This window comes from Lycium ferocissimum, chromosome 4 (genome assembly GCF_029784015.1).
Source record: "Lycium ferocissimum isolate CSIRO_LF1 chromosome 4, AGI_CSIRO_Lferr_CH_V1, whole genome shotgun sequence".
In the NCBI taxonomy this organism is placed as follows: Eukaryota; Viridiplantae; Streptophyta; class Magnoliopsida; order Solanales; family Solanaceae; genus Lycium; species Lycium ferocissimum.
Window position 1 is genome coordinate 1,540,637 of NC_081345.1, and position 23,181 is coordinate 1,563,817.

The 23,181-nt window shown below is 40.4% G+C and overlaps 1 protein-coding gene across 1 annotated transcript in view; it reads left to right on the forward strand.

The window, feature by feature from the left end:
* LOC132053665 (uncharacterized) overlaps positions 1-23,181 on the forward strand; it is a 105,771-nt gene that overhangs the window by 76,596 nt on the left and 5,994 nt on the right. Inside the window, exons 2-3 of the mRNA XM_059445778.1 lie at positions 20,970-21,164; positions 21,748-23,129. Coding sequence (XP_059301761.1) covers positions 20,970-21,164; positions 21,748-23,129 — 1,577 coding nt within the window. The remainder of the gene's footprint in view (positions 1-20,969; positions 21,165-21,747; positions 23,130-23,181) is intronic.

Here is a 23,181-nt window from a genome sequence, read left to right on the forward strand (position 1 = left end):
TTCCGGGGTTTCGGGCTCACGGTTGGACGAGAGGTTCCGGTAGCCGGATGAGGCCGCCCCGGACCTCCGTGTTCCTGTGTGGGAGGTATCACCCTGGAGAGTGTTACCGTGCCACGGGCGCTTGTTTTACTTGTGGCGGTCAGGGTCATTTCAAGAGAGAGTGTCCGTACAGGGGCGGTCCAGGTGGTGCCGCCCAGTTTACTGAGTCGGTTGCCGGTTCGTCTTCACCTTCTGTAGCTATGCGCCCGATGGGGCGGGGCGCGCCGACTCCGGCCGGCGTGGCGAGGCGTGGCGGAGCCCCCGATTACGCGGTCCATCGAACCGCCTATATGCGTTGACCCGTGGACAGGATCAGGAGGCGCCATCAGATGCGGGTACAGGTAATTTAGACTCTTTAATTGGTTATGTTGATTGATGTATGAACTGTTTGTGATAATTGTAAGAGAAACTCCCCCAAATGCTTATAAGATCCTGTAAGGTTAATCTAACATTCGAGGACGAATGTTCTAAAGGGGGGAGGATGTTATATCCCGTATTTCGTACATTGGAACAATCCGGTTTATCTATGGTAAGTTAGAGACAAAACCATTCCGGGATATAAAGTCGGGACTTTGGACCTTTGATTTTATTTTGAGACATAAGTTGTGCATGAATTTGTTTGCATGGAGCAATTAGGAAAATTTGGGACCAAAATTGGAATTAATGGAACTTGCAAATCATGCATTTTTTCATGCATTTGGCCGTGTAGATGTTGGAGTTGGCCCACCCATTTGTGTTCAATTTTCATTGCTCCAACACATGGTGTGGGCCAAGGGCAATTGTGCACTTCATATAATAGCAAAAGATGATCAACTAGTCTTCATTATTCATTTCAACACTTAGACAAAAAAAAAGAGCAAGAGTGAAGAGAAAGTGAGGCTCTCGGCCAAGCCTAGCAAAAATCAACTTCCATTCAAGCCATCCTAAAATTATTTTGTTGATGCAAACCCACTATTTTGAGGTCCCTAAGTAGCGTGGAAGTGTCGTTGAAGCGATCAACCCGCTAGTTTTCATTATCGCAAACCCTAGCCTATTGTGGAATTGAAGAGGAAAGGTAAGATTTGATTATGTTTTGTATGTTATAAAGGTTGTATGTATATTGTAGTATGCTAAAATGAAGGAAATTCATGAAATATAGTAAGTTGGAATTGAGGCCATGTGTATGAGGGTTGGGCGTGTGAAGTGTGTGTGTGTTGTGTTATGTTTAAGTGATGAATTAAGTCCTATGTAGTATGTTAATTGTTGTAGGGTGAAGAAATGAATGAGAATTATCAAATATGTATATATGGTATGTTGGCCGAAAATGGGGCATGTTATATGACAAAGAACGCATTAATGTCGCTTAACGTTTTAGTCGTCGTCGTTATGAATTCTATGTTGGAAATGAATGTTTAATGACTCAAATTGATATCGTAAGTGTTGTGGGCTGAATTGAAGGCTATTGTACATTTGATGTAATTTGTATAACTATGAGAATGGCATTGTTAGAATGTGAATTGTTGATGCAAATCATGATTCGGAAGTTAGAAATGGGTTGTAGTGGTGTCTCGGGTTTGGGGACAGTTTTCGGGCAAATTGGAGCTTTGTTGGATTGTTGGAAATATTGTACGAATTGTTTAAAATGTTGTTGAATGTTGTTGGTATGGATTTGGATTAGTATATGAATGTATAAGCGTTGATGTTGGCTTGAACGTGAGTCGTTGAATCGAATATGTTGAAAGTTGTTGAATGATGTAAAAGAGAGTTATTAGTGTTATATTGCTTTTCAGATTGATTATTAATGTCGCTAGGTTGGTTGTTGTTGTTGTTGTTATTGATTTTGGCCGAGTTAAATTCTCGGGGTGGCCTATTTACAGGGGAAATGCTGCCCAAATTTCTGTAGAATTAAGGGTGAAATTGGAATTAAATGCCCAAAATGCCTATAGCTAATGTTGGCATATTATGACTTGTTTGTAGACCTTGGAGAGCCCGAGGCGTAGATTGGCTTTAGCTTGAGTTTGGATTAGCGTTGAGTGCGTACGAGGTATGTAAAGCAACCTTCTTTCTTTGGCATGCCTTAGTTAAAAATAGGCTATGACACGAACTTCGAGGAAACTCTATTCTCGCAATCCGAGCATGTCTATGATACGCATTTGTTTCTTGGTATTCATATGTTTGATATGATGAAATAATGATCCTTATGTCCTTAGAAGTATTGATTTACCAAAGTTATATGAAAGTTTAATTTTTCAAAAAAAAAAAAAGTTTTTTTATTCTTAAACGATTCTAAAACTACAAACGCCCATAACTTTCACAGAAAAGCTCGGATTGCCTTGAGATTTTCGTAGAAGGTTGTATGATGTTAGACGAGTATGTTTTCCATAGGCGGGCCCAGCTCGGGCCTACGCCCGTCGGCGGGTCCCGCGACGTTCCTTTATGTAATTTCGACAACTTTTGAAAGAGAATGTTGTAATTATTATTCCGATTTCAAATATGACTATTTTACTTATCTTTTGGATTTATGACAATGATCTTATGCACATGATTTTGGTACGTAATTATGATTTATGAAATCTGGTGTGAGATGTTCCCGAGTGATATTCGAAAGAAAATCTGATTTGATTTTTGTTTTGGCTTATAAATGACGGTTCGTTGTGATTAACATATTAAGTCTTCGAAATTGTTTTGAACTGTATTTGGGTACTCACGATTGGTATACATTACATTTTTCGCCAAGTCCGGGCCGGTTATGTTTTCGCACGCACTATGTTGTATTCGAAATATGATGTGTATTCCGAAACATGATATGATGGTCTGATTTACCGATGCGTATATATTCTGGTGTTATGATATGACCGGTACGCCGAGCCCCTTTCGGTCGGGTACTGTGTATGTATGCTATGTTGTATGTTATGTATATGGATTCGGAAATATGATCAGTTGGTTTCAGATCCGGTGGTGGGGCAAACCCAGTGGTGGGGCAAACCCAATGGTGGGGCAAACCCAATGATGACGCAAAATTCCACATTGGTTTAGGCAAATCCCACATTGGTTTAAGCGAATCCCACATCGGTTAATGTCAGCTCATATGATAAGGTATGATGTTATGATGTGTTTCAGTATGTATATGTATGATCTGTAGTTCAAGAGTAAGTGTGTTGACATTAGATTATTATAATTGTTTTCTGTACCTCTGTTGCATGACTTGCGTGTCGGATGACAGCATTTTGAGATTCTGGTTATTATGTTTACTTTTTATACCTCTGTTCCGATCATGACTCAGATTTGTTACTATATCTTCTGCTTTGCATACTCAGTACATATTCCGTACTGACCCCCTTTCTTCGGGGGCTGCGTTTCATGCCCGCAGGTACAGATACGCGTTTTGGTGATCCACCGGCGTAGGATTTCCGTTCTGCTGTTCAGAGTGCTCCCTTTGTTCTGGAGCCAATATTTTGGGTATATACTCTTCCGATGTATATGATTATGTTATTCAGGGTACGGCGGGGCCCCCGTCCCATCATCCGTTCGTTATTCCGTATTAGAGGTCCGTAGACATAGAGGTGGGTTATGTACGGTTTTGTTCGGATGCGACGTGTGAGTTATGTTTGGGCGGCCCATCCGCCGTGGCAGCCTTGTCGGCTGCGTATATATATGCTTTGACATGTTATGTATATTATGACAGCCTTACCGGCTTCTGTACAGTATATATGTTTGTATGCGTCCGTTTGGAGCCACGTTTGATATTTATAGATGTATAAGTCGTTTGTATGCCGAATCTGGTTAAAGAGCGCGTATGGGTGCCCAGCTCGGGCACTAGTCACGGCCTACGGGGTTGGGTCGTGACAGTCATCCTCTCTAACACCCATTGTAAATTTAGCTTGAAGACCTTTCTTACTCTTTTCATTACCCTTTAGGGCACGTCACTGCATACTTAGGTACGGCGCAATTTTTGCCCGATGCGAGGGATTCAAATCATGGTCTAATAATATCGTAGTGCTCTCTTGAGTTATCTTCCATACTTTCTCCCTATGTCTGCCTCATGGTACACTTATTGTCAATTCGTTTCTACTTCTTTCCGTTACCTTCCCGATATGCCAATACGCCTCGAACTCTGGCCCTGAGCTAATAAATCTCCTTTTCTGGAGCTTGAAATGTCATAGTTTCTTTCAAGTCTAGTATGTTCTTGCCCCCTTATTATAGAGCTAATCTATCTTTTTGCTAGTTACTGTCTTGTATCCAATCGGAATACTTATAAGGGTTAGATCCAATTTCGATGCCTTCTTTTCCGTCTTTTCACACCTCTTTCTTTTATGCCTAATGGTTTTCCGGACCCATGAAGTTAATGGGGACATCGAGATTCACCTCGTCCTTTATGAAGTCTTCGATTCTTCCTTACTCCCCGTTTTTCTTCCCCATTTTGTTTATAACGTATCTAAAACTTCTTTACCTGAGTTCCTCTTCCATTTATGTCTATATCATCATTTTTTTTCGACATTTCCATACCCTTCCATCCCCTACTATTCCTTTCGCCCGCTTAGCTCACTTACTCATAATCCTTCTTAACTACGCGTTTGTGTTACTTGTTTGTGCATTCAAGTTTTTCGAGTGTCTGTTACTTTTCTCTTAGCATAGAATTCTTATAGTTTACTCTCTCTCCATCCTCGTTCATCGAACCTTCATCTATCTTTCCGATGCACCACGGCCCGGTTGTCTTACATGCACGTTGCTTACATTTCATTCATTTCCTCTATGATCGAATCTCTCGGTCTTTACATGAATTCTTATTCCATGTCATTAATTTTCTAATCAATTGTGTCGACTCATCATCCTCGTTCTTTCCTCGATGAGCAATCAGTTTCCTACCGCCAACTCGTTAAAGTATCCCTCTTACTCCCATGGTTAAAGATTTCCAGTTACTCTACTCCAACATGCTCTCCTCTTCCTTCGACCAACCCATTAGTATAACTTTCCTACTTTCAGCCTTAACCTCTCTTGGGTTTCTTCCTCCTCGACCACCTTTCTTCTCTTGTTATTTGTAGTATCAGCTCTGAAGTTCGTGAAATATTCCTTTAAACGCGCAAATCCGTTCTATTCTTAAGTCATCTTTTTGGAAAGCTTCTCCATGTCCGAGGCAACCGTGTGAATTTGACCACACACTTATCCCTTAATATACCTTTCAAAGGCTGGAAATCTCTTAACATCGTCGCAAGGCGTAACCATTCTTTCTCTTACTTCCCATTCCTCGTCATGGTCACTATCCTTTTAACCCCACTTATCGAAGCCTATTCTTTCGACCCCACACATTCCTCTTTTGTTCCTACCTGCCACACTTTATCCAATTCGCATGCCTACCTTCAAATTTTTACCCAAATAGTCTCGTGCTTGCCCGTCATCCCTCTTGGAGGCTTCACTCACTCATGTTTCTTACTTTTCACTTTTTCCGACATTTTGATCTCCTTACCTTCCATATACTCACTTTCTTTCCTTTCCAGATATCATCACATTAAAACGCTCCAAGCCTAACCTGTAGTGAAAATAGCATCAGCTTACCTTGTAACATTTGTACCATTTTTTTTTGGTCACTTGAACTTCGTTACCCTGTTCGATTAATGCCTTCCATATACCGAAACGTTAGTTGTCGGGATACACATACTCGCTGATATAGCAATGTATGGGATATCATATGCATACGTATATATATAATTACTACCATCTCGCTTACAAAATATTTCCAAGTGTTATTCAAACTTACCCTAATTCTACAGCTGTGATGCACCTTCTTTCTCTTCACCGGTCTAGTCCGCCTCGTCCTACGTGACCTCTTAAGGTCTCCAACCACTCCGCATACTCCAATCTCCCTTAGGCTGCTCTAGCTTCTCATTTTCCTCTTATATCTAAATTTTTAAGACTTTTTGTACACTTCCCAGGGGGTCACCCATCCTAGTATTTCTCTCACCCCAAAGACGTTTAACCTCGCAACTCTGATGAAATCCGGTGCGTTAACGCTGGTATAAACGTATCCACCTCACCGCATGACCTTTACCACATAATCTTAAGCAAGTTGAAGTCTTGACAGATTCCAAAACGTTCTCGTAACGCATCTCCGTCCGAATTTGAAAGGGTCTCTTACTCTTCGGACTACACAATTACTATTTTGGCCTTTTTAATTCTCAATATTCACCTTTCATTTGTATGTATGACTACTTTCCGTCCTAGATTTTCAGATTCCCGATGGTAGCGAACACATCTTGGTCGCCGTTACTTATAAATACTCGGTTATCGGCCTCTTTGGGTTTCCGCTCGCCACTCTTAAATAATAATCTACAGCAAATGCAAATACATAGAAAATTCCAATAAGGACTCATATACACCGTAGATCGATCGGTCTCTAGTCTGATCTGGTGGACTATAAGGTGAAGTGTACTCCTCGTCATCGTCCACCCACAATCCGCTCGTCTAGCCTTCATCATCTCTCTCATCTGAGTACGAGGGATATAAATAACCGGGCAACTCTTTGGTTTACCGACGGCCAGATGATAAAGATAGAGTAATCCGTAACACTCACCGGCAGGCCGGTCGACATAGTGCTCTACCATAGGAGCAAGCTTGGTCCGGCCTCGAGAATCTCCTCCTTCGGTGTCCCAGACGAATACTCGGATGGATCTATGTCATAACTGTCCTCTGGAGGGGGAGGGGGGGCTCCTCTCTGGGAGTCAAAAACTCTAGAGGAATCGTTGCTGGGTCCTCTGAGAGATCAGTCTCAATGGAGTACCTGAGGCTCCTGCGCTCGGTCTCGGAGCACCGGGGTCTCGGATATACTCAGGGGCCTTCTTAGCACCTCTCCTCTATCGGAGAGGCGTCGACCTCTTCATCTTTCCTCGGTCGTACTTACCTACGGGGAAAAAGGATCGAAGCGATGCGTCACGACCCGGCCCGTGGGCGTGATCGGTGTCCCTAAATTGGACACCCACACACACATTACGGACCTAGGCGTACCCGGCCACTAATTCCATTTAAACATACATAAATTCGTACAGATATAAGGTGCGTCGCACAAACATACATGTATGTATATATATACTGGAACCTGTACAGAAGCCGTTAGGGCTATTATATCAGACAAAGTCGCAACTCGAACATACGTGCGACCGGTGACAACCCAGCCCGCACGAACGTGTCTACGGGCCTCTAACGTACGAACGAGAATCGGGGGAGAAGACGGGACGGGGGGGCCGCCGTGCCCAAATGACTATATATACGGAACATACAAACAACGAAAGATATATGCCAAAAGTATCGGCTCGGATCAAGGGAGCTCTTGGACTAAACAGACAGATGTCCTACGCGGCGGCGTATCACGGCGCGTACGTACGCGGGCATGTAGCGCGACCCCCGAAGGAGAGAGAGAGGGTGGGTCGGTACGGAAGTGTACGGGGTGTGTATGTGAAAACAAAATATACATAATCATAATCGAGTCGGATATGTAAAATCATAACGTGGGGGGAATCGGATTCGTAGCGGAGTCAGACTTATAGAGTGTACAGACAGAATCGTAATATATCAGATTTAGGGAATGTAGCGGACGGAGTATCAATACGGACGTAGGTACGAATGTAGGTGACAGTATCCTCGTACGTAATCCGGTAACTCGTAAGGCGTACGTACGCAGTCGAATCCGAATCGTATTTACGTAAAAATATGTACGTATGGTAATCGAGTTCGAATCGTATTTCCCCCGGTAGCGTGACGTACGCAGTCATGATCCAAATCGCATACAATCGTAAATGGGCGAATCACGTACGCGTAGTCATAAGCATATACGTACATACATATCATAAATCGATCCCGCCCTTTAATAAGGACGCGGTAACGCAACCCCCCTCGTAGTACCGGACGCGTACGTACGCGATCAAATCAAAATGCCATCCGGCCGCCATCTCCGTAATATCACATAATCGATCACAATCGATCATATCGTATACGTACGTATCCCGCCCGCACAATCCGAGGACGCGGTGAACAATGCAGCCGAAGTGCACGAATTACGCAACTCCGCCCGGCGCAGCGGGTGAAGCGCGAGGCATCCACGAACGTACAAATGAGAAACCATATGCATACGTACCGACATATACGTACTTAATAAAAGCGAAATAGTTCGGAGAACAAAGTCAAATCGTAGTAATCGATTATGCAACAGTGTCGGAATCGTTCTAGATATCGGACTAATATCAAGATTCGAATAGTGGTCATAATATTCATTAGTTAGCGGACGGAAACATAATTAAGAGTTACTTAAGAAGAACGGACGAGAAATAGATCAATTTGAGTCATACAAGTATCGGGGTCTTGTGGGCCCACCTCGGACCCAACCATAGTACGGTACATAAATTATGGATAATAACCCTTAGATTCGTTCATAATCATCTTAGGGTGTTTCGACTCCATTTATGGAAGTTACATACGTATAGGTCAATTTTAGAAGAAATTGGTTCAATCTTACTGACGGATTTGCACTAATTTCAATCTCGAATTGTGAGAAGCAAAAGTGTCGTCGGGGCTTGCTGGCAAGCCTGTTAGACTCAGAACATGCCAAAGAATAAAAGGGCAAGGCTTTACATACCTGGATTGCGCCTTACGCTTGCCAAATCTCACTTCCCGTTTCGTCCAAAAACTGCAAATGGTCATCTTTACCAGTTACTATTCATGAAAGTTAGCATTTTAATCTGTGGGTTATACTTGGCTACCGAAATTTCGGCCAAAGATTTCCCTATACATACCATACCCCCGAGACTTAGCTCGGCCACTATATCAACAACAACAACCAAACAACAACATTGATAACAACAACAAGTGTCACAAAACACATAATATGGCTTAACTAGCCATCTTTCCGACATAACATAACATCTTTCATTCCGACCTTACACTTCCAAACCAATCTTACCATTTTCTCATTCATCACTTATCAAGATCACTACAACATAATTCGAGGTACATCATATCGTTTTTCACCAAATATACATAAGGTATACACAATATACAAGTTTTCCACCGAATTCATAATCCATTCAAAACCTCCAAATTTCAACATAAATATTCACGACATATTTTTATCCTTCAATTTCATTTATAACAACCACCATATACATCTTACAACTTCATTCTTCCCAATTACATAATTTATACTAAAATCATATACTTTCCGACAACAACTTAACGACAAATTTTTCATATTAACTTAAACCATTATCCCTCCATCTTCATCACAAAACTTCAACAACACAATTGACATACTAAATAATTCAATTTAATTTCATTTCATACCAAACACCACACACGGCCACACACTAAAATTCTCAACTTCCACTAATTCATTCAACTTTCATTTCTAATACAAATTCCACCATAACTACAACAAGATTCCAACATAAATTCAAGTCATCATAGTCATGCAATTTATATGCATACTCACGGCCAACATGCATATACTTCTAACACACCAAAATTTTCATGCTTTTCCTTCATCCCTACACACTACAACATAAACCAAACTTCATAACATAAGAATATGAATTTAATTCTTACCTTTCCTCTTCAACTTCCACTTGCCACTAAAGTTGTCCTCTTGCCAAAATAATTATACTAAATTGTAGAGAACCTTGCACTTAGTAATAATCCCACAAGGAATGAATTTTTGAACCAAGGATTTAGCTCCAAGAATGTTTTTCTTTCTTTTCTCTTCTTTTCTCTTTGGCCGTTTTTCTCTCTTGTTCTTTCTCCTCTCAATTTTTCTTGATTTCTTTTGATTTCTCTTGAAAACTCTAGAGATGATCATGAATATATATCTCATGAATACTTTGTCACATGATAGGCACGTATGGAAATTAATTAAATTGGGTGGGCTTGGCCATGTAGTTGGCCGGCCACCCCACCTCTTTTGGGCCTAATTTTCCTTATTTTCTTTTAAGCCCAATTCATCATAATTCTTATTTTGCAATTCCCGAAATTAATTTCCAAAATTCCAATCTTGCCCTTAGGCCTTCTCTAGTGTTTCCACATTCAAGTTTCCATAACCGGCATACACTTACTAAGAAAAATTCAACATGACCTTATTCCTCACAAACCAAAGTTATTTTTCAAGTTTTTCAAATACGCGAAAATGCCGGATATAACACGATCTTTCCTAGACTGCGCTCTATCGCACGATCTAAGATAGATGGAAAGGTCAATGATTCCTAAATGCCCTGCAGCCTCCTGTTTATAAGTGTGGGCGGCTTCACACCCATAAACATGACTCTACCGGACACGGTCTGTAGACAATCCCTAGGACGAACTGCTCTGATACCACTTTTGTCACGACCCAAACCGATGGGCCACGACAAGTGCCCGACCACTACTGGCCAAGCACTCCTATGCCTGCATTTACTTCTCACTCGTCACAGGGCCCATACACAATCAGCCATCGTGCTATCTTGTCTCCCGAACAATCAACATAAAAGACACCGTACCGGGAACTCACGGCCAACGCATACATATAAACATAAACACTGAAAATAACAGCGTGAGCCGATTTGGCCGCCACATATATACTGTACACAAAATACACGCCGACGAGGCTGCACAATATCATGACTACATATCACTGTCTACAGACCTCTATGGAGTGCCAATTGTAGAAATGACAGGAAAAGGCCCTGCCGTACCCATATATGTACGTAGCCGAATAGTGTACTAAAAGGGACTGAAGCTCCGAATCAATGGAGCATACCGACTGCCGCGGAGGGGAGGTCCTACTGCTGTGAATCATCCGACTGGCTACCTGATCCTGCAGGCATGAACATAGCGCTCACAAGAAGGGACGTCAGTACGAGTAATGTATCGAGTATGTAAGGCATGAATAGTAACATAATAAGGGATGTAAAGTATGAATAATAATAGAATGGAAATATAGAGCTTATCGTAAGATAAAAGAGTAACCTGTAAATGTGAGTGCCTCTTAGGGCGGATGCCATGCATGCTTATCTTTCTTTTGAAAAACATTTTTTTGTTCATATATATAGAAAATATGCTGAGGCGTCGGCTCCGATCCATTTAACCACATGTGTCCCGCGTCCGGGATGATAAGTTACACCAACTGATCAGGTGGTCATGCGTCTATAGCGCCACTCCCTTTTTCCCCATATACATATACATATATCATATAAGCAGCATGCATGAGAGCCCAAGAAAAGCTATAACTCTATCGGAGTGACGTAAGGTCGGTAACCTCCGATTATATTATGGAATAATCATGGTCGCTTTGTCTCACCTTGAAAGAACAATTATTATAAGGTGAGGCTATCAATGAAGAATGGCGTTAAGAGAACATAGACTAAGATCATAAATCTCATAAGGCATCAATTCATATACTTTGGAATCTTTACAAAAAAATAGTCATCATCCATGAATTAAATTGAGAAATCAAGAAATAGCTCAACATTCTCATATCGTCATTGAAATCGTAAACTTGAAACCTTTAAACACGGAATCATCATCATCACGAAAATGTTCCCATCTTTGACATTATCATTATGATTGTGAAAACAGGTTCATCGTTGTTATCATAAGAGCTCACGGAGCCATAAATCTCTGATTTAGAAAATACGAACATTTTGGAAAAAATTTATGAATTATTAGGGAAGGAATTATGCCTTGGAGTCATAAACATCTAACCTTTGAAAACAGGGAAGATATGGAAACATTTACGAAGTCATAACATCGGAATCATGCCTTTGAAAGAAAGGGACGAGTCTTAACATACCTTTTTGGTCACCTTAACGTTAACTATTCAACGCTTGGCCTCCCAGGCTCGTAAATCTATATTCAAAAAAATTTATACTATTGTTAGACTCATCTTCATAGGCCTGTCTTAAGCCCTCGAACTAACTCTTTCTAGAATCTGTTTGAAATTTGGCTGACATCTCCCCTGTTTATATGCCTAGCCCGAAATTATAATTCAGCAACCAACAACAACCACAACAATGACAATAACATCATTTCCAATACCAATATGTACCATAAAACATCCCACACGATCTTTTCCAATTTCCACAACCAACCAACTCGCTATACAATTATTTAACGACTTTATCTCCGTAATTAAATCAAAATTAACATTAATAATAGGAGATTCATACCTTATTCTTGTTAAAACAGCGATATCTTCAATATCCACCTTGAATCCACCGCAAAACCATACTAGAATCACATCCATGCGTTGATCCGAGCTTCGATTAATACTCTGTCGCTTGAAAATCGCTTACTTTGTGATCTCCTCTCTCTCTCTCTCTCTTCAATTTTCTGGGCAAATCTAGTGAAAAAAAGGGTTTTTAACCTTTATATAGGGTCAAATTCGGGTCGGGTCACTGTAGCACGCGTTTCTGCTCTGTCAGCTGAACTTGTATCATCCATAATTCTCTACTCCGATCTCCTATCGATGAGCGGTTTATTGCGTTGGAAACTAGACTCGACGAACTTCATTTTAGGATTTTTTTTTTCACCTTAAAACACTTCATATGCTAAGAGATATTCGTCCCCCAAGTTGGACCAAAATTTTCACACAAAGCATTACCCATCCTTTCTCCAGAGTCGTACTACTTCATTTCTTCCACTCATTTTCTTATAAAACCTTCCAGTATACCTTATATACATCCTTCACTTATTAAATATACTTAATAATGCTTGCTCCTTATATTCCATAGTGGTTTTACTTAACCCTAACTCAACGTACTTATGTTTCAAATTTGATAAGTGTTCTTCGAAGATACGGGGTGTAACACTTCATCTCTGTCAATCTCTACTTACCTACACGGAAAGAGGGTCAGAAACGATCTTTCCTAGACTCTGGCTCTATCACACTATCTAAGAGAAAAAGAAAGGTCAATGATTCCTAAATGCCCCGCAGCCTCCTGTTTATAAGTGTGGCGCGCTTCACACCTATAAACAAGACTCTACTGGACACGGTCTGTAGACAACCCTAGGACGAACTGCTCTGATACCACTTTTGTCACTACCCAAGCCGATGAGCCGTGATGAGTGCCCGACCACTACTGATCAAGCACCCCTAAACTCGTACTTGCACTATACTGAGTAACCTGGTGGCCCATTTTTACTTACCTCTGAGCTATGCCAACTTCTGTAAAATTAATACAACAAACTTTACATCGAAACTCATATACCATGCATATGGATATATAAGCGTATGTGCTAAGGATAATAACGCAGGCCGACTAGGCCGCTACATGTGCTGTACATAAAATAATAGATGACAAAACTACACGACGTTCCAACTATATACAACTGCTACAGACCTCTATGGAATATAAACTATAGAAAGACAGGACAAGGCCCAGTCATACCTACATATCTACATATCAAGATAGCATACCAAAAAGGGCTGCAGCTCCGAACCAAATGGAGCACACTGACTGCGGCTGAGGGGAGGTCCTACTGGTCTGGATCGTTTGGCTGACTACCTGAACCTGCGGGCATGTACGCAGCGTCCACAAGAAAGGACGTCAGTACGAACAGTGTACTGAGTATGTAACGCATGAATAACTACATAACAAGAAGTATGGAACATAACATGAGATAAAGAGATAACCAGTACATCTAATTGCCTCGTAAGGCGGATAACATGCATGCTTAGCTTTCTTTAAAAAAAACATTTCTCATACATGTATAACATAATCATTAGCCCGCATCAGGGGTAATCATCTCATGCCGCCCACTAGTGGTGTCTGCCCGGCCAACTAGGCACGGTGTAATCATAAGCCGCCCACTACGCCCACCGTAGTGGTGTCTGCCCGGCCAACTAGGCCCAATGTAATCATACATAAAAATAAGCATGCATGAGAGCTCAATTAAAAGCTAAAACTCTATCGGAGTGAAGTAAGGCCGGTAACCTTCGATTTAAATTTTGGAGAAATCATCATCGCTATATCTCACCTTGAAGGAACAATTATTATAAGGTGAGATCAATAACAATGAATAAAATCGAGAAAATGCTGAAATAAACTCAATATTCTCATAATAGCATTAAAATCATAAGCTTTGGAATTTTTAGAATTAAAATCATCATCATCATGTTCATCATAGAAAACATCTCATCTTTAGTATCATAAGAAGCTTTTAAGAATCATGAACTTCTAACTTTTGGAAATAATATATGGAATCATAACATAGGAATCATGTCTTTTAAAAGAAAGGGACTAGCCTTAACATACACATTGATCCCGTACTACTTAACGCTTATTCTCCCGAGCTCGTAATTCTACATTCAAGAGAAATCATACTACTGTTAGACTTATTGTCATATGCCTATCTTAAGTCTTTAAATTAAACCCTCTTAAAATCTGTCGGAATTCACTTCCACTCAACTCAACTCAATCCAATGGAACAACACCACATCAATCATAATGCATATTCACGTTGCCATACTAAGTTAAATCAAAAGCCATCTAATAGATTCTTCCAAAGAAGCCCATGTGCACAACATCTTATTCTATAAATTCTATTTCAAGTTTACTTCCAATTCTTCCATCAAATCCTCACATAAACACATGGACATGTACCAAAACATCAAGTTCACTATATTCATATTATCTACTCTGATTTCCATCCACAATAACATGTTCGTAATACTTCAAAACAGTCCAACAACACAAGACCAACATACCTATGATTTTCAGAAAATCGGGTAGCACTTCCCCTATATATTTTACCTCTTTCCAATTCAAACCAACACCAAAACAATAAGAACAACATCAACAATAGAATATCCAAGTTATTCCATCAATTTCCAGCCATAAAATACTACAAGAACAACTTCAAAACAGTTCAACAACTAACAACATCACAACTATGATTTTCGAGCTTTATTTCACAAGTTTTCAACCGTACAAGTTAGTCTCGACTTCTATAGTCTCAAATACATGGAGGAGAGAAATATTATTACCTTTACTAATCTTGCTTCACCTCTAAGAATCCTCTAAACCCGGCAACAAGAACTCAAGCTTCAACTTGCATCCAACACCTTAAGACTGCTTCTTCTTGCTCTCTTGGAACTCTTGAGATAGAACTTGGGTGAAACCCTATTTTTTTGGCTTGGGGTCTTTATGATCTGACTTGGGAGGGTCTTAGAAGCTTATGGAAAATGTTTCAAGTGAAAATGACTTAAAATGGCCTTTTAAAATGTATTTAATATGCAAGAAGGTCGCCAGCCGTCATAGTGGGTCCCAGCGAGGCTGACTGCATAGTCTTGCAAAAACGCGAATATCTCTCTACTTCGATGTCGTATGGACGAACGGTTTATTGCGTTGGAAACTAGACTCAATGAACTTCATTTTTGGCTTTTCAAACACCTTAAAACTCATAATATACCTGGAGATATACCCCTCAAAATTTGACCCAAAATTCTGCCAACTTTTTTTCAAATTTTCGACAAACTTATTTTCGGCGATTTGCTTGGTCTCGGAATCTTCTGAAACCATCCATACATGATATTTATCATTAATCATACTTGATAATGGTCATGTCCTTTCGTTCCAAGGTTGTCTTTCCCGGTTACGACTTACGAGATCATAATTCATCCTTTACTTCATTGTTACGCACTTCACATGGCTTGTACCTTCCAAAACTTCATGGGATGATACAATTCAAGTGGCATCAAGACCTTTTACAAGGAGCCAAGCGAGGGAACTTCAAGCTATGCAAGCATTGTTCATGAGGAGAGACATACTTGAATATACTCTAGCACCTTCTCGGGGATTTCAAGTGTTCATGATAGCGAATATACTCTAGCACCTTCCCGGGGATTTCAAGTGTTCATGATAGCATGGGAGGATGGTTTGGAGAAGAGGGTTGAAGATGGTCATTGTTATACCTCGCATTTTGTGCGTATTTGGAAAAATTGGAAATAATTGGAATGTTAAGAAATAAGGCTTTAATTGGATTTTACTTAGTGTGCATGAGATGTTTAAGGAAATATTGACGCGAAAATATTAAGGAAGGTTAAGGGCAAAATTGGAATCTCGTAAATTAGTCCCGTGAATTTTCAAAAACGATCCATCGTCAATTGGGCTTGGATAATGAACCAAAAAAAAAAAAAAAGAACAAGCTAGGCCCAAGGCCAAGGGTGGCCGGCCATGGCCCTTGCCATGGCCCAAACCCATGTTGTGGTCATGTGTTGTGCATGTGACCCATTTAAATTATAAGAGGGGCTAAGTTTCAAGAAAATTCAAGAAACAATTGAGCTAGAAAAACAAGAGCAAAAAAAAAATAAGAAGAGAGGAGAGTTCGGCTGACCATAGGGAAATTTGTCACCCAAAAATCTTGATTCCAAAATTGTTTTCTTGTGGTTTTCATACTAATTTGAGGTCCCTTATCGACTTGGCGTAGTTGTTTCGGAAGATTGAGCTTTGGTTCCTTTGTTTGGACAACTTGGCTAGGTGAAGAAGTTTGAAGACAAAGGTAAGAATTCTTCCCTTCTAATTATGTTATGAAGGCTTGAATGTGTTGTAGTGTATGGAAATGAGTTGAAGGTATAGAAAAATGGAAGTTTGCAAAGTGGGTAAGGAATATGGTGTGTGGCCGTGTGTGCATATGTAATGTGTAGGGAGATTATGTTAAATTTTATGTTGTATTATAAGTGTAGACATTATAAAAATTGCATTGGGAAGGAAAGATGGAAAGAAAACTTGTTGAGATGAAATTTGATATGTGGCCGTGTGATCCATGGCAATGGAATAGTGATGATCTCGTTTTGTTTAATATGTTAGTTGCGTCGTTGTGATCCTTGTAGTGTAAATGGAGGCTTAACGATTTAAGTTTGGCATTAGAATTGCATATGTGTTATTGTAGGAAAGTATATGCATTCTAACATAGTTGACATGTGATTATGGAAATGCATTGTTTAAGTGCTAGTTATGATTGTTGTTAATGAATTTGAGAGATGACTATGCGTTATGAATATGTTCGTCGAAGAATGGAAGTTTCGGATGAGTTATGATTTCGGTGGAAAGTTTGCATATTTCGCAATTAATATGGAAAATTATATGTAGTGTCTTCAAATGATGTTAGAATGATCTTGGTAAGCAAATAAGTATGTAAACATCGATATTGGTTTGAAATGTGAAATTAGTTGGAAGTTGCTGTCTTATGTTGACAGAAGACTATCCGCGTTAGTATGCGATTCTTGTTGCGTATTAATGTTGTTGGTTTGGTTGTTGTTGATCATTTTGAGCCGAGTTGAATCTCGGGGATGTCATATATATAGGGGAGATGCTGCCCAAATTTTTATAGAACAATATTGGTTAAGTTTGGAAATTATAGGTCTCATGAATAGTAACTGGTCAATGTGACCATTTGCAGATTTTTGACGAAACGGGAAGTGAGTTTTGGAGAGCGTAAGAGGCCCAAAAGGTATGTAAAGCCTTCCTATTTCTCTCTTGGCATGATCTAAATGTACTAGGATCGGATTTGCGCCTTGGGAAGTATTCTGTTCATCGGAATCCGCGTTTGAAAATGTTCCTTTTTCATTCAATAGAATTGAACCCTTTAAGTATGTTTTGTTGAAAGAATTGTGCGAACTCTCACAAATTGCCTAGAAAGTTAAGGAATGTCCTTAGGACCTCCATGGTTGATTCTATAGTCCTAAGATACGTAATTTGCGTCCGTCGCCTCAGTTGACTCGAGGCGGGCCCACTATTCCCGCTTTGTCGTTCATTTTACTATTGTCTTGTTTTCGAGCAAATAAAATGAAATGTTTTACTATCCTTCTAACTACTAGATAAAAATTGTTTTAAATATGTCCTTAAGTCTTATAAACTACTTTGGAACACGGAAACGATCATAGAAAGGTTATTTCTCTGTAATCCATTATGACATCCGGATTTCGCTTAATATGATTCTGTCCGATTCCATCGTTTAATTTGTTATTCCCTATGCTTCATTGAGTCTCTGAAAAATCTATGGGATGTTTATTGCATTTAGTTTCTCACTATTCCATTCGTGGATGCCTCAACATTTCCCACACTGAGCCCGGGCAGATATGTTCTCAAGCGTATTTCTCTGCATTGTTCGCCGTGCTCCGTGTGAGGGGCGGTATAATACGTACATGGGTTGTGGAGTATGATGTGCCATGTACGCTTATGTTGATATTTATTGGTTCTGATCTGATATGGCCATCTATTATGATCTGTTATGATTTGTGGTGCCAGTGTCGGGGGCGACCACTTTCTGATTGCCGAGTCCCTAACAGGGCCGGTTTTGGCATATGTTTTCTGCATATATTATATATGATTTCTGATATGCATTTTGACTACTTATGTATTTCGTTTGTTCTTCGCATAGTCTGTTCTGATCTTAATTTCGTTATTACAGTCTCTGCTTTACATATTCAGTACATTTTTCGTACTGACCCCCTTTCTTCGGGGGCTGCGTTTCATGCCCGCAGGTACCGACACACGCTTTGCAGATCCGCCCGCTTAGGCTATCTACCAGCTATTTTCCAGCACTCCCTTGTTCGGAGCTTGCACTTTTGGTATAGTCTTTCTCTCGTTATGTACATATACGGATTTCATGGGTACGGCGGGGCCCCGTCCCGTCATATGTTTATGTTTTACGTACCGTAGAGGTACGTAGACATGTATAGTGGGTTACGTATATATGTTACGTGAGCTTGTGTACGTTGGGGTTGTGTATATATTTTGTGACGCCTGATCGGCCTTCGTGCGACATACTCGCTTTTGTGCGTCATCTGATGATATCCTTTAGCTGTTATTTATGTATATTCTGCTATTATGCTAAAGTGGGGTAAGGGTACGTATGGGTGCCCAACTCGGGCACGAGTCACGGCCTACGGGGTTGGGTCGTGACAGTCATGCTTGCAATGTGGCCATTACTTGAAGAATTGCAAATTCAAGCTTTGCTCCCAAAAGAAGACACCCAAACAAGGCCCTTACTTCATTAAGGGTAAAATTGTAATAGTGTAGTTGTCTTCTTTTGAGCCTTAGTATAAATAGTAGTTTATTTCATTTGGAAGGGAGACTATTTTGAATATTGATATTTTGAGATTGTAAACACTTTGAGTGTGAGAGTTTGTTTAGCCTTTGATTGAATTCTTGTTGAGAGGATTGGTTATTTGGGATTCCAAATCCCTCTTGGTCATCCTAAGAGTTTGGTGTTTCTTTTGTTCTTAATTTAGAGGTCTTAGTTTTCTATAACTTTGGTTGCTAAATTAGGTCTTAAGTTGTGTCAAATTATCTATCCTTTTCTTTTCTTGCATTTTAATTCTATTTTCGTTTTTAGTATTGTATCAATTGGTATCAGAGCTTGGATTAGATTTGTTCTATCAAATCTAGCCTAGGGTTTGTTGCTAATATTAAAAAAAAAAAAATCTGAAAATTTTCCACCAAAAACCCCAAAAAAATTTGTGTTTGTTTTGTTGTTTTGTTATTAGATTCTTGTTCCTTAGTACGTTAGGGTTTCAAATCTTCAAATTTCGTGTCATTCGGGTCCATATTGAAGAATCTACCATTGTTGGGTTGAAGCTTTTGAAAAAGTTGAAGAACAATTTAGTGGGTTTTGATTTGTGACGAAATTGGGAGTTGATAACCATTGGGCTTTGTTCCACTAGGATAAGGGAGCTTAAATCCGAAATTTGGGGTTAAAATGAGCTGATTTGAAAGTAGCTAGAAATTTGAATGTTCATGTGTTCTTGAGCCATCTTCATAGATTCAAGTGGAGAAGAAGACTCAAAAGGAAAGTTAGATCCAAAAGTTTATACCCAAGTTTTGGAAAAGTGTTGTTTTAGCCCCAAATGGAATGATCCTAGGTTAAGTGGGTCCATTGTGTCAAAAAAAGTCAACAAACCCAGCCCAAGATCCAAGAAATCCCGTGTTATACGTCGTCACTGAAGCAAATATACGGTCCAAATTCACGGACCGTGAAAAAGTACGGACCGTCAATTCAGTCCGTCAAATTGAAGCTTGGAAAAGTTGAACACTGTTGGAGATCTACGGTTGAAATATACGGACCGTAAATAAGATACGGTCCGTAGATTTGAGAGCAGTTCCCAACCGTAGACTGGAGTGAAGTTTGCTACGCTACTGTTGCTGATTTACGGTGACCATATACGGACCGTACAATTTATACGGACCGTATAATTGAAGAAGTCCCTTCCGTAAGTCTGAAGCCCAAATTCGTAGATTCTGTTCCATATTTACGGACTACATCTACGGTCCGTCAAAAACATACGGACCGTATAATTACCCCAGGCCAGACCGTAAATTCCAACAGCGAAAAGGTATATTTGATTCAATTTCTTCACTTCTTTTCCAAAAATTTCCCTTGATCCTTGGTTGGTTGTTTGTCTCCTTATTTCTTAGGTAAGGAACAAAAAAAAAAAAAAAAAAAAAAGAGTATAGAAATTTTTAAATTTTCGTTACTTCAAATTGATACCTTGGATCAATTGGGGCTTCAAGACCGTGTTTTCAAATTATCACCTACCCGGCCCGAAATTTTATTTATTTCCCGATTTTTGCATTCCAATTTCTTGTGTCTCTCAACTAGTAGCCATTTAGTAGTTGTTCCTACTTGTGTTTACTAGTTTTTGTGTTCGCATTTCTTTCGTACCAATTCTTTCGTGCTTTTCTTCGTTTTTGCTTCGTTGTTAATTTCTTGGTTCAAGTCCGTTAGATTGAATTAAGTCGTCCGTCTTTCTTAGTCTAACCAAAAATCTATTCCGACCAAGAGTAGAATTTGAACCCTTGTGACTAGTCGACATTAACAAGCACGCAATCTTTGGCGGAAGCAATTTGTGAGGCAATTAAAGGTGCGCATACTTGAGCGATTGTGAGTTGATTTTACTAATCTAACGTGTTTGCTTGTTTTGTTGAGTGTCTTAATAGGTACCATGGCTACGGAGAATGAAACACAAGTTCCCACCGGGGAACTCACATTAGTTGATGTAATGAGGGCCTTGCAAGCCTTGAACGATAAGGTGGGTAGTATGGGTGGTCGAATGGAAAACATGGATGGTCGAATGGAAAACATGGGTAGTCGAATGGAAATTTTGGGAAGTAGGGTGGAAGCGATTGAAGGAGGTAGTAGGGAGGTTTCATATTCGCCCCGAGTGCAATACCAAGGAGGCACAAGTGGAGCTACTCGAAGCACTTCACTTACAATTTCACCCGGCACCTTCCATCATCTATATAACCCCACTCCCCAAAACACTCCCCAAAATACAATTCTCACCCCACCAAACAACATTCCCATAGGCCAACGGACAATACACCCCATAAGATCAAACTCCAAATGACCCACATCTAAATGATCCACCCCCAAATGATCCACACCTAAATGCACCTATGCCACCCCAACACCATCCAAACATCCAACAACCAAATGATGATGAGATAGAAGAAGCTAGACTCGAGCACGAACGATATGGTGATCAAGGTTGGAGGCCACGAGGGCAAGCACAAGGAGGGTATCGAGGAAGGGGTGGAAGGCATGGTCCTAACCCTCACATGGGTAGGCAAAGAGGGTACCAAGCTCATGAAGGGTACCAAGGTCGAGACCATCGAGGTTATGATGATGATGGAGATTTGAATGGAAACTATGGTTATGGAGGAGGGCGAGACACGAGTCTCAATTCTATCAAGGTTACTCTCCCAATCTTCAAAGGAGGAAGTGGCCCCGATGCATTTCTTGATTGGGTGATGCATTGTGATAGAATCTTCTTGACGAATGACATGTCCGAGATGAAAAAGGCGTCTTACGCCATTGCTCAATTCGAAGGGTATGCCTCCACATGGTGGGAAACTCAAGTGAAGGCGAGAAGAATTATTGGGCTTCCTCCCACACCTAATTGGGATGAATTGAAGGACGCCATGCGGCGTAAGTATGTCACCGAACGCTACAAGCAAGAGCAACTCAAGAAGGTGTATACCTTGAGGCAAAATAAAAAGAGTGTGGAAGAATACTATGATGAGTTCCAACTCATAAAGATGAGAATTGACTTTGAAGAGGATGAGTTGAATGCAATGACTCGGTTCCGAGCCGGGTTAAATGGTGACATTGCCTCCCAAATGAGACTCCACAACTATGGGAGTATTAAAGAGACCCTTCAAGCGGCTATTGAAATAGAGGAAGGTCTCAAGGAAGAAAAAATCAATAAGTCAAGGGGCTATGTGAGTTCATGGAATAATAACAAAGAACGAGGAGCTTCCTCCTCTAATTGGCAAAAGAATAAGGGCCCCATGCAAGAAACCAAGAAACCATTTGTGAAGAATCCTCAAGTTGAGAAGCAAGTTGACAAACAACCTCCGAAGTTTGCTCCAAAAGAAGGAGGTACGAAAACTCCTATTCAATGCTTTAAATGTCATGGCTTCGGTCATAGAGCAAGTGAATGCCCTAATCGTAGAGCATTTATTTTGAGAGACACTTATAGTGAGGATGAGGAAGAATGTGAGGAAGGAGATGACGAGGGCGATCATGAGAATGAACGTGATAGTGAAGGGGATGGTGTTGAGGGTGATGATGAGCCCATTGTACCTCTCTATGTAGTGCGAAGGACCATGATAAGCAAAGCAATGGATGACCCAAGTCAACGGGAAAATCTCTTCCATTCAAAGTGCATCATTAATCAAAACACTAGCATCATGATCATTGATAGTGGGAGTTGTGCCAATGTTGCTAGTACCACCCTTGTTGATTTCTTGAAACTTCCCACCACCCGCCATGAAAACCCTTACAAACTTCAATGGCTCAATGAATGTGGTGAATTGAAGGTGACTCGGCAAGCTATCATCAAATTCACGATTGGGAAGTATCACGATGAGGTGTTATGTGATGTTGTTCCCATGCAAGCGTGTCATCTTCTACTTGGCCGACCATGGCAATATGATAGGTCCGTCAACCATAATGGGAGAACTAACCAATACACCCTTACCCACAATGGTGTCAAACATATCTTAAATCCCATGACCCCCTCCCAAGTGGGTGAGATCTATAACAAAATGAGGGAGTTGAAGGAGAAGGGTCGTAGTGCATTGCAAAAGAAGAATGTGGAGGGAGAGGAGTAGAGGAGGGTAGTTCTCAAGAGTTGAGTGGAAATAA